At 38.0% G+C, this 12,440-nt stretch overlaps 1 protein-coding gene across 3 annotated transcripts; it reads left to right on the plus strand.

Annotated features, from left to right (window-relative positions):
* Positions 1-1,322: 1,322 nt before the first annotated feature.
* On the plus strand, positions 1,323-12,433 carry GTPBP8 (GTP binding protein 8). 3 transcript variants are annotated; one of them, XR_001882643.1, is made up of 6 exons: positions 1,323-1,888; positions 3,613-3,711; positions 5,700-5,830; positions 8,332-8,431; positions 10,934-11,051; positions 12,314-12,412. XR_001882643.1 is itself a non-coding variant. In XM_017858606.1 (6 exons), exons 1-6 carry the CDS (start codon positions 1,550-1,552, stop codon positions 12,381-12,383), a joined length of 858 nt encoding a protein of 285 aa, XP_017714095.1. In that variant the 5' UTR covers positions 1,323-1,549; the 3' UTR covers positions 12,384-12,433. The 3 variants fall into 3 exon arrangements, 1 of the variants encoding a protein (XP_017714095.1); XM_017858606.1 differs by having other exon boundaries at positions 1,323-1,885; positions 8,332-8,435; positions 12,314-12,433; XR_001882644.1 differs by having other exon boundaries at positions 1,471-1,885; positions 12,314-12,415.
* The last annotated feature ends 7 nt before the right edge of the window (positions 12,434-12,440 follow it).

A 12,440-nucleotide genomic window follows, 5' to 3' on the forward strand; every position in this document is an offset into this window, starting at 1 on the left:
TCCCAATTCTAACCCCTTGTTACTAGTATGTCTCACTGCTATGTATGTTTCATATTTGAACTTCTGCAAATTAGGAAAGAGTTTAATCATGTTGAGGGAAAGCATAGTGCATTATTAACTCTAAACCATCCTTCTGAAGTTTCATATGCTTTGTTTACACAGATGCTTTTAAAAGATGAAGTGAAAGACAAAAAATATATATAAATTGTCAAGTGGTTTTACTAGTCATACTTTCCAGTAGACTGTTTGATCCTTCAAGCTTTGTATGACAAGACAATTTGTTGCAAAAACTGTCCTGTCAAATAATTCTAAAATGATTTGTCCTATCAAATGAAACCCAAAATGATTTAGAATTCAGAACCATGAATGATTATTAAATGAATACTATAATGTCTATTAATCCCGGAACACCTCTAAAACCTTTCTAAGAATTGCCAAAACTCTTTTATGCTCTTATTTCCAAACCTGGGGCTCTAAGGTTTGAAAACAAAATGGCATGTATAAAAGCACTTTCAAAGTATATTACATACACAGTAATAAGAATCCCAAATTTCTGGTGTATATAACAGAGTGTTATATACACTTTTATATATGCAGGAGCAAGAAGAGCGAACAGAAAAGCACCCCAAACTCTAACGCAAAGATCAATAAAAAAACAGCCAGCCAGCAGCACATCAGGCTGCCGTATTGGCTGCCTTCAAAGTCGTTGCTTCTGTTCATTAACTTTTGTATCGTATTTATTCAAGAATTGTCCTGTTTAGTTATTGAACTACCTGGGGAATAGCTCAAGAAACCATGAGTTACCCTTTCTCTGCTATTTACTGCTGAGGTTTTAGAAAAACTAGTTTATTTAACATACGAATATTTTTCAGTTATTTATTTCATCATTATGATACCTGTATCTCTCATTTCAGCACTGATCGGCTTTAGGGAGAAACTTTTGAAATAAGATAATATTATGAAACGTCCAGGAAACAATTCTCTAACATCTATGCAAAATTGTTTTTGTAAGAAATCTCTAAAGTTTAATGACATTTCCTGCAGCTATAGCGAAGGCGGAAATACAAACAGTCCCTTCCACGAAAACGAGGTGCTATTACAATCACATTTCTCACCAGCTCTTTTCTATTTTGCAAAAGTGTTTATCCTAGTGATGTGGATTTATGACAAACGTCAACGGTTAATAAGATAACCAAAAACTGTGAAAATCAAGCGTTCCTGGAATGTATCAGAGCTTCACACTGTTAGTCTTTCGCTTGAGACTCAAGGGCCACATGGCCAGGTAAGTCTTTAACCCTTGGAAACCGTTAAACATCCTTCCAGTAAGACATAACGATGTGTTAACGAAACCCAGTGAGCTGTTCCCCGCAGGTCACCGCCTGCCTCCACCCTCCTCCCGCTCACTGAACGCAAAAAGCTTAGACAGGAACGAACGAGGCCAGAGGAGACTACAACTCCCAGCAGGCGTCGCGGCGGCAGCGGGCGCTCACGCCTGCGCAACCTAGGCCACAGGAGTAAACTCTCTCTGTCCGCCTTCTGGGAAGGGAGAATGGTGGCGCCCGGGCTGCGGCTGGGAGCGGAAAGGCTGTTTGAAATGCCTGCGGTGCTGGAGCGACTGAGCCGCTCTAACAGCACGTCCCAAGCCTTTGCTGAGGTGCTGCGGCTGCCGAAGCAGCAGCTGAGAAAGCTGCTGTACCCGCTGCAGGAGGTCGAGCGGTTCCTCGCCCCTGACAGGAGGCAAGACCTTCACCTGCGTATCTTTGACCCGAGCCCGGAGGACATCGCGAGGGCAGACAAAGTCTTCACCGCCACTGAAGGGAACCGCATCGACTACGTCAGCTCTGCCGTTCGTATAGACCACGCCCCGGATCTCTTCCGGCCTGAGGTGGTAGGCGATTCTCACGGTTCACCTGCACGCCGGCGTCACAGCGCTAACAGCTGTCCCGTCTGTTGGGCTCGCGGGTGATTTTGCTGTTGTATTTTCTAGCTTTGTGTGAGCGCATGTATTATTTTAACTAAATAGATATATGCCGATGCTCCATGTACGTGGGGATACCCGATAAACCCATCGTAAGTAGAAAATGCAGTCAATACCCCATAAACCCATCCGGAAGTCAAAAATCGTTAAGTTGACCCGCTGTAAGCCAGAGACTGCCTGTATGCAGTTTAAATTATTTTGGGAATGAATATAGAAGACTTCAAAGTGCTTTAAATGGTTTTCAAACCCAAACTAAGCATTCAAAAAATTAACTCTGTCCTTTTTTCTCCTATTTAACTTAAGTAGGGAAAACATGCCAGACAAATTAGAATTTAGACAGTGAAGAATAAGAAACGAGTAATTGTTTCACAAATGAGATGGTCCTTATCAATAAGTAACTTTCGCCTAATCTAAATTTCCTATCATTTGCAAAAATAATTATCTCTAAATGGCAATAATGTGGAAAGTTTTTTATAACAACGTTTATTAGTGAAATTTCATGAGTGAGCATTTTTGCATGTCCTGCAATTTAATGATATCCTGTTCTAAGTCTGCTAAAAGGCATCTCAACTCTCCATATGTATTTACATTAAGTGCACCATCGCCCAGAGATATTTCATCTAAATATATGTAGAACTATAGTCAGATATTTTGTCTAAATATATGTAGAACTATAGTCAGGATTCAAGGAGTACCTCAATTATTTAATGATTTTGAGACAGCCATTGCTTTTTTATTTAAGCTTCTAAATTACTGGACTTTTTTGTAATTCGTTTTTAAAATTAAGTTTAATCTACATAATAGCATTAGATTTGCTCTGGCAGAGCATTTAAAATTTTTGCAGGACTCTGATCAATTAATTTTGAAGGAGTGACCAGAATTTTCCAGGATAGGTTCCCTGGCCCCTGCCCAGTAAATGCCCCCCAGTTGTCTTGATAACCAAAAATGCCCTTAAAATCTCCAACATGTCCCTCAAGGGGCAGTACGGCCGTCATTGAGAACAACTGATTGGCATTGTACCCCACTCCCTCAATACCATGTTCAAAAGCAGAGCCATGTGTATTAATGGTTAATATCGAGAATATTGTGTTGCTTTCCACACTATAGAGGAGAAAAGCTTAATTGGAACAAGAGAGATCAAGGGAAAAGAGTACATTTTTAAATTGCAGTGATGTTACAGTATACCATGGGGGTGCTTGAGAAAATGTGCTTCCAAACATGTAGTTGTACTTTTCATCTAGTTCTGTTGAACTACATTTAGTTTTTACCCTAAAAAGCTTTGTAAATATGAAATGCGTAATAACAGTTGCATATATTCTTGAGTAGTGTAGTGAAACTAAAAGCACAGATTGTAGATATACACGTCCTGAGTTCAAATCCCAACTCCTTCACGTTGTAGCTGTATAATTTGGAGTTAGTTGTGTTCTCTCATCCGTAAAAGGGGAATAATATCACCTACCTCCTAGGATGCTGTAAAAAAAAAATAAGAAAATATATGCTGAATGCTTAAAATGGTGCCTAGCACATTGAATTTATTCAATAAATATTAGCTATGTTAGAATTTGAAGTTTTTTGCATCTAATGCAGAATATCATATACAGCTAGTACTTAACTTATCTTTTTTCTTGTATAAGGTGTGTTTTATAGGCAGAAGCAATGTTGGAAAATCATCCCTAATCAAGGCTTTATTTTCACTGGCCCCTGAGGTTGAAGTCAGAGTCTCCAAAAAACCAGTATGTTGAAGTTTTTAAATATGTTTGGACTATCTCTTGAATTAACTAACATGAATAATAAATGCTGGAAGGTTTAAGAAATCATAATTGCTAAGTTCCTAGAGAAGTGATTTCTTTCAAAAAAGTAATAAAGTAAGACATCCTAATGCCTGTGTATTTCTCTGAAGAAAAGGAAGTGTAGCTGGATTTATTTTAGTAGTCTAGACAATATCTTCAGAAAATCTTTCTTTATCCAAATTTTGCAGAGTTGCCAAATAAAGTGTCTTATTGTCATTCGGTATTTCCTTCTGTAACAGTGATCATCTACTTCTATGTTGATTGTAGGGGAAATGGCTTTTAGGTTTTTCTTGCTTTTTTCCTCCTAGAATCTTTTTTAAGGTATAAGGTACGTGAATTAGTTACACAGACACATTCGCATATTCTTATGTGCTTGTTTTCCTAGCCAGTTTGTTGTAATAGCTTTCTATCACTTTCTAATTCCCTCTACTTTCTTCTCAATGACACAGTCTCTACCAGTATCTAAGATACCCTTTCTTCAAAATCACCCCCACTTTCTCTCACCTTATCTGGCCACGGTAAACCTTTCCACCAACCCTAATGTTCACTATCCATGTGTATGTGTGTGCGCGAGTGCACACACACCCCTTTCATTGAGTTGGACCCCTTCCACGAAACTCCACTAGGTCTTTTCTTGCTCCCCACTTCATAAAATGATTCTCTGGCTCCATTGCTAATTATTCTTTCCATTCCTTAACCCTCCCATCTTTACTCCTGCCCTGCCTTACCAAATATATCAGCTAAATGATCACTTCTAAGTAGAGTGATCTTCCTTTTTTGAGAGTACAATGGAGGAAATGTATTCTTGACATTCCCAATCTGTAATTCTAAAATCATTTTCCTATAGACAAGTAAACTAACTGGGAACTTAAAATCATTTATAAAAATCTTTCCTTTGATAATATTTGTTCTAAGATCCAAACAATTGACTTAACTTTTAAAATTGCCTATCATGCTGGGCTCAGTGGCTCACGTCTGTAATCCTAGCACTTTGGGAGCCCGAGGCGGTCGGATCACCTGAGGTTGGGAGCTTGAGACCAGCCTGACCAACATGGAGAAACCGTTTCCACTAAAAATACAAAATTAGCCGGGCGTGGTGGTGCATTCCTGTAATTCCAGCTACTCGGGAGACTGAGGAGAATCGCTTGAACCTGGGAGGTGGAGGTTGCAGTGAGCCAAGATTGCGCCATTGCACTCCAGCCTGGGCAACAAGAGCGAAACTCTGTCTCAAAAAAAAATAAAATTGCCTATCATAATCTTATCTTTTCTGATTAATATATGTCCTATGGACACAAAACTACGAATAAACCACTTTTCATCATCTGTGCATCAATTTTAGTTGCACAAACATTTTGTAATTATGTTGTCTATACAGTAAAAAATTGTTTAATGAAAGCACTAAAATCCACCTAATAAAATATGCAAAACATCTTGATTTTAGGGAAGCAATAGTCTAGGTATAGGAAACGATCAGACTTTGGATCTAGGTTTTATGAAAATGTGTATGACTGATGGTAAGCATTTTAACCCATCCTTGCCATAATTAGTTTCTCTTTAAAGTGGAGATATATTGTTCATCAGAGAATGTTGACTGATGTAGTCACAATTTAGAACAGGGTGAATTTGTCACTAAGAGTTAATGCAATAGGAAAGACTCCAAAATATTTTGCCTACATGTGTCTAATATGGAATCTAAAGTTCTTAAGTCATACAGATTCTTTTTTTAAAATGAAGCAAAAAGTAGTATGATCTAAACTTATCTCCAGCCATTCCCCTTCTGTCTTCTTTTCCTGTTCTTCATCAGCAGAGTTAAGGTTATATATACTTGACTTTTAATAAATATTTGTTGATTAACTGGAAAACATTTTGAATCATTAAGTAGATGGAGGACATATCTTAAGACAGCTTTTTTTTCCTATTTACTTTATCAGGGACACACAAAGAAAATGAATTTTTTCAAAGTTGGAAAACATTTTACAGTGGTGGACATGCCAGGTTATGGCTATAGAGCACCTGAAGATTTTGTTGACATGGTAGAGACCTATCTAAAAGAACGAAGGAAGTAAGGAAAAGATTTTCTTATAATAGTTATACATTTAACCCCAAAGCATGTTTGCATCAGTAGAGTATTATACACCTGATTAACACCTCAGTTTTATCGAATGACTTATTTTATAAGGTCCATTTTATTCTCATAATATTCCACAATACAATATTTAGGACCAAGGTATGTACTGCTTGCTTGTTTTCTGTCTGTGGTTTAGCTTACCCTTAATATTAAATTTAAGTGTTTTCCCAAATTGAGATCGAGACTAAAGAGTACTCAGCATAGTTAATTTTTTTTTTTTTTTTTTTTTTTTTTTTTTTTTTTTTTGAGACAGTCTTATTCTGTGACCCAGGCTGGAGTGCAGTGGCACAATCTGGAGTCACTGCAACCTCCATCTCTTGGGTTCAAGTGATTCTCCTACCTCAGCCTCCCAAGTAGCTGGGACTACAGGTGTGCGCCACCATGCTTGGCTCATTTTTGTATTTTTAGTAGAGATGGGGTTTCACCATGTTGGCCAGGCTGGTCTCGGACTCCTGACCTCAGGTGATCCACCCACCTCGGCTTCCCAGAGTGGGGGATTACAGGCGTGAGCCACTGTGCCTGGCCCATTAATTTCTTTTTATTTATTTATTTTTTTGAGATGGAGTCTCGCTGTGTCGCCCAGGCTGGAGTACAGTGGCTGGATCTCAGCTCACTGCAAGCTCTGCCTCCTGGGTTTATGCCATTCTCCTGCCTCAGCCTCCCAAGTAGCTGGGACTACAGGCGTCCGCCACCTCACCTGGCTAGTTTTTTGTATTTTTTAGTAGAGACGAGGTTTCACCAGGTTAGCCAGGATGGTCTCGGCCTCCCAAAGTGCTGGGATTACAGGCTTGAGCCACCACGCCCAGCCATTTAAAGTATTTTCTTTTTTCTTTTGTGAGATGGAGTCTTACCCTGTTGCCCAGGCTGGAGTGCAGTGATGCAATCTTAGCTCAGTGCAGCCTCCGTTTCCCGGGTTCAAGTGATCCTCATGCCTCAGGCTCCCGAGTAGCTGGGATTACCAACGTCTGCCACCACCTGGCTAATTTTTGTAGTGTTTGGAGAGACAGGATTTCACCATGTTGGCCAGGCTGGTCTCGAACTCCTGACCTCAGGTGATCCGCCTGCCTCAGCCTCCCAAAGTGCTGGGATTACAGGCGTGAGCCACCGCGCCCGGCCTTTTAATTTTTTTTTAAACCAAACTGTTACCTGGCTAATTTTGAAAATGAAAATTGTTGGTTAAAACCAGTAAATTCTGATCATCTTAAAATACTTCAGACATCAGATCTGCTGCAAATAATATCTCTTTTTTGTCTCCTTATGTAGTCAAGTGATAGTTCTGTTTCAAGAATTGCATCATATATAGAAAATTGATGTTAATCTTTTGAAATGTAAAAAAATGTTTATAAGTATCTTGTTTGTTGTAGCTTTACATAGAGGGTAAAATCAAATATTTACATAAGAAAATGCAAAATATAATTTGTCTGGTTTCTGTTATCTGTTAGTGTTAGGGCAATAAAGGCCGAGGTGGGCAGATCCCGAGGTCGAGAGATCAAGACCATCTTGGCTAACATGGTGAATCCCCGTCTCTACTAAAAATACAAAAAATTAGCTGGGCATGGTGGTGGTGCCTATAGTCCCAGCTACTTGGGAGGCAGAGGCAGGAGAATGGCATGAACCTGGGAGGCAGAGCTTGCAGTGAGCTGAGATCGTGCCTCTGCGCTCCAGCCTGGGCAACAGAGTGAGACTCCGTCTCAAAAAAGAGAAAAAAAAATTCTATACAGGCCAGGCACGGCAGCTCATGCCTGTAATGTAATCCCAGCACTTTGGGAGGCCAAGGCCGGCAGATCACTTGAGGTCAGGAGTTCGAGACCAGCTTGGCAACATGGTAAAACCTCGACTCTACTAAAAATACAACAACAAAAATATTAGCCAGGCATGGTGGTGCACACCTGTAATCCCAACTACTCAGGAGACTGAGGCAGGAGAATCACTCGAACCCAGGAGGCGGAGGTTAGTGACCCAAGATCAAGACCGTGCCACTGCATTCCAGACGGGGCAACAGAATGAGGCTCTTAAAAAAAGGTTTTATAACTTATGGTTAATTTGATTTTTATAATTTATGGTTTCTATAATTTATAAGCTGTAATTTATGGTTAATTTGATTTGTGTCTCTTTCTCCTCGAGTTTAAGCTTTTAGAGGAGGGAAGTCACTCTTTATATATCAAGTCCCAGGCAGAATGTCTTACGTCCAATATATCCTTATTGAATTAAGTTAATATTTAGTGAGTTTAGTTATTGCAAGTAAACAGCAGTGAGACCTACTGGACTGCAGGATAAACTGCTGGCAAATTGAGAATTCCTTTTGCCTAAAGAAATTTTTTAATTTTGGATTGAGATTTACTCCAAGGAGAATTTCTTAGTATAGTAAGGAAGAGGGGATAAATGAATGGGTGTATTTTATATTGCCATTAATCTTCTTTTCTACATGCTTATAGCTTGAAGAGAACATTTTTATTAGTGGACAGTGTTGTTGGAATTCAAAAAACAGACAATATTGCCATAGAAATGTGTGAAGAATTTGCATTACCTTATGTGGTAAGTACTTCCTTTGAATCATGGTTGCAATTAGAAATAATCAGTTCTATGTGCATCTGTGTGTACATGCACCTTTTAACAATTGAGCTTGTGTTGCTTCCTCAAAAGATAAAGGAGAGTGCCTTTTGAATAATCTTTTCAATTAATCATCCGTTAATATTAATTAAAATAAGTTCTGTGGCACTTTTATTCTTTTCTGTTGCTCAGCTGTATGTTTTAAAAATTAAAGGTTTCTTTCAGCTGTTCATTTAATGTTCCTATGTACTTTTCATATTTTTTCTTTTTATAGCAACATAAACATTTTTTCAGAAAAAGTTAGCTCTTTAACAGCAGCTTGACAGACAGTACTGATAAGAATGTGAATAAAACTGCCACTTTAAAAGTTGCTTAACTAATTTAAAATTTTAAAATTGTTCCAGGAACATAGCAGCCTCCAGTACACACTAGTAGGATTTTTATATTTTTAAAGCAAACAAAATTTCTTCTGAGAATTTCTTTCAAGTATTCTTTGTCTTTTGACCTAGAATAGAATACAGAATTGTAGATTGGTATCCACATTATTTTTGGTTTGTGAGACTTCCAGATAACATAGCACTCTTAAAGTTTCTTTCCAAAGAAAAGTGAAGAACACAATAACTATAATTTGGTTTCAAAAAGATGTCAGAAAGCCACTAATATGTAGAAGTGGAGTTTAGTACAAATCACACCAAGTAACTAGTCAGCCACTTTTGTTTTATTCTTGGGGTCTTGGAATTCTTGGGGTTTGCAAAAGCCCTATGAAGCATTAGACACAGTTTATTAGGAGTCAAAGGATTGATAGTCTACCTAGTAAAAATGCCTAAATATTGCCAAACTAAATAATAGTATTCCTTATTTGGTATCACAGATACTAGTTTATGAAATCATATACTTTCCTCAATGTTAATTGAAAAGAAATATTACTTTCTTCATTGGAAAAAGAACTGGAATAGAGAAATTATATCTGTATCTCCTTTTAAATATGAGTACATTTGCCTTTATGAGGAAAGACTCCCATTTGTGGAGGGATTCACAGGTCATTAGAAACCACACACTTTCTGCTTCTCACTATGGGAAAAACACTGGAACCATGTTTTTCCTCTCCTCTCATACCACAACCATTAACACAAGAAGATTTCTGTGGCCAAATATGTAGGGTTTTTTTCTTCACCAACAAGCAGTGGACACCAGCTCGGTATCTGAAAATTTGATTCTGATACTGTCTACCTGGAGATAACATCGGATCCCACAGACTGAGGATTCAGTCCCCAAGACTACTACTCCCACCCGGCTTCAGACACTAGTCACAATTTTGGGCCTCTAGAATATCTAGAGTGGCTTCAAGTTGGGGTTCCCACTGTCCCTTCTTTGGGTTTAATTGCTGGAGTGGCTCACAGAACTCAGGGAAACATGTTTTCTGATGGTATTATAAAGTATATTACAAAGGATACAATGAAGATGCACAGAACCTCCATGTCCTCCTTGGGCATGCCACCCTCTGGGAACGTCCCTGTGTTCAGCTATTTGAAAGCTCTCCAAACCCAGTCTTCTGGGCTTTTATGGAAGCTTCATGACATCAGCATCCCTTCCCCCAGGGCATGGGGTGGGACCCTCTCTGGAATGAGGGTCATATGTCCCACAATGAGAAAGGTGAGGGAAAATTACAAGTCTTGTCTTGGAGCAAGTGAATGGAAGGCAGGAGGTCAGAGAGATTTTATTTCCTGATGCCTAACATATCCAACATTAAAACAAAAGATTGTAACAAGGGCTATGGGAGTTATGAGAAAGGAACCGTGGACACAAACCAATATATGTATCATGACATCTCACTCCTGCCATTAGCATCTTTTATGACTAAAAAGCAAAAATGATTTGCCAGGAAATTTAATTTTACAGAAATTCACCAGGAATACCTGGTGGATTAAGGTTTTATTTTTAATTGATTTTTGTAATCATCCATACTTTGACCTTTTCTGCACTACGATACTTGTCTTTGGACAAGTAGAATTCTGGACTTACTTGGAATATAACTAGTAGATACAACCTACAAATAGCCTGATTTCTAATTTTTTTCTTTAGAGTATAGGTCAAAAAATGATTACAAATTGACAATTTTATATAGATAAACCCAATATTCATTTATATATCTTAAGCTATCAGGTATATTGTGATCATATGAACAATTGCAAATGTAACTCCAGGACCCTTCTCATTGATCTTTCCAAGATATTATCGCCCTATGTGGTTAAAGCACTATTAAGCAGCAGACACACAGCATATACCTTATGTGTTTCACACATTTGCTCATTTAATCTTCGTAGCTACTCCTTTATGGGTCATTCTTTTTGTTTTATAGATGAGGAAATAGGTACAGAGAGATAAATTTGCACGGGTCACCTAGTTGTGAATGAAAATTATAGCTAAAATGTGTAAAATTATTAAGAACCACTTTATTTCTAATGCATAAAATTTGTTTTCTTATAGATTGTATTAACAAAATTGACAAATCTTCCAAGGGACATCTTTTAAAACAAGTGCTTCAGATCCAGAAATTTGTTAACACAAAAACTCAAGGATGTTTTCCTCAGTTGTTTCCTGTAAGGTAAGAGTTGAATTGTTTTGTTTTTTGTTTTTTATGAAGTAATATGAGAATGTTGTGGGTTTTAAAATTTTTTTATTTCAATAGTTTTTGGGGAACAGGTTTTTGGTTGCGTGGAAAAGTTCTTTAGTGATTATGAGATTTTGGCACACCCATCACTAAGCAGTGTAGTGTACAGTGTACCGTGTGTGTAGTCTTTTATCGCTCGCCCCTCCCACTTTTCCCCATGAATCCCCAAAGTCCATTATATCATTGTTATGCCTTTGTGTCCTCATAGCTTAGCTCCTGCTTATAAGTGAGAACATACAGTATTTGTTTTTTCATTCCTGAGTTACTTCACTTAGAATAATGGTCTCTACCTCCATCCAGGTTGCTTCAAATGCCATTATTTTGTTCCATTTTATGGCTGAGTAGTATTACATGGTACATATATACCACATTTTCTTTATCCACTTGTTAGTTGAGTTGTTTTTATAACTTTATATACTGAAAACCTGTAATACTGTCAGTGTCTCTTAAACTGTCACTTAAAACTACAGGCATTTAAAGGCCAAGTGCCGTGGCTCACACCTGTAATCCTAGCACTTTTGGGTGGATCACCTGAGGTCAGGAGTCCAAAACCAGCCTGGTCAACATGGTGAAACCCTATCTCTAGAAAAATTAAAACAAACAAAAAAAAATTAGCCAGGTGTGGTGGCACACGCCTGTAATCCCAGCTGCTTGGGAGGTGGAGGTTGCAGTGAGCCAAGATCGCACCATTGCACTCCAGCTTGGGCAACACAGCGAGACTCCGTCTGAAAAAAAACAAAACAAAACTAGTATATCCATACCTGAGAAACATTTTGGCTGATCTCCATACTGACGGACAGACAGAGGGATGGATGGATGTAGGAAGACAGATAGAAAAATAATATATACAATAATAGTGATGATAATTTTTTTAAAACCTGAAGTCTAACAAGGCAATTGAATATTTGTTACAAAAAAGAACAAACTAAAGAGATTAAGACTTACTCTGGAAAACAAAGCAAAACAGAAGGTATAGTGAAATTTTTGGAATCATGAAGGAAATGGATCAGATATTGATCATCAGATTTTAGGATACTACAAGGGGCTGGGGGAAGAGAAGAAAGCTAGAACACATTAAAAGATGTTCTGCTTTCATACATGAAATCATAAGAATTTGCAAATTTTTTTAAGTTGATGAATTCAGATGTTATCTCTGAGGAAAGGAAGAAAATTATTTTTTTCTTTTCTTTTCACAGCGCTGTGACCTTTTCTGGAATCCATCTGTTGAGATGCTTTATAGCCAGTGTAACAGGAAATCTTGACTAAGGGTTCCCAGTTTAGCTGAAGATTCAAAAAAAAAAAAAAAAAAAAAAAAAAACTTTT

Source organism: Rhinopithecus bieti, unplaced genomic scaffold, assembly GCF_001698545.2.
Source record: "Rhinopithecus bieti isolate Rb0 unplaced genomic scaffold, ASM169854v2 scaffold_45617, whole genome shotgun sequence".
NCBI classification, from domain to species: domain Eukaryota; kingdom Metazoa; phylum Chordata; class Mammalia; order Primates; family Cercopithecidae; genus Rhinopithecus; species Rhinopithecus bieti.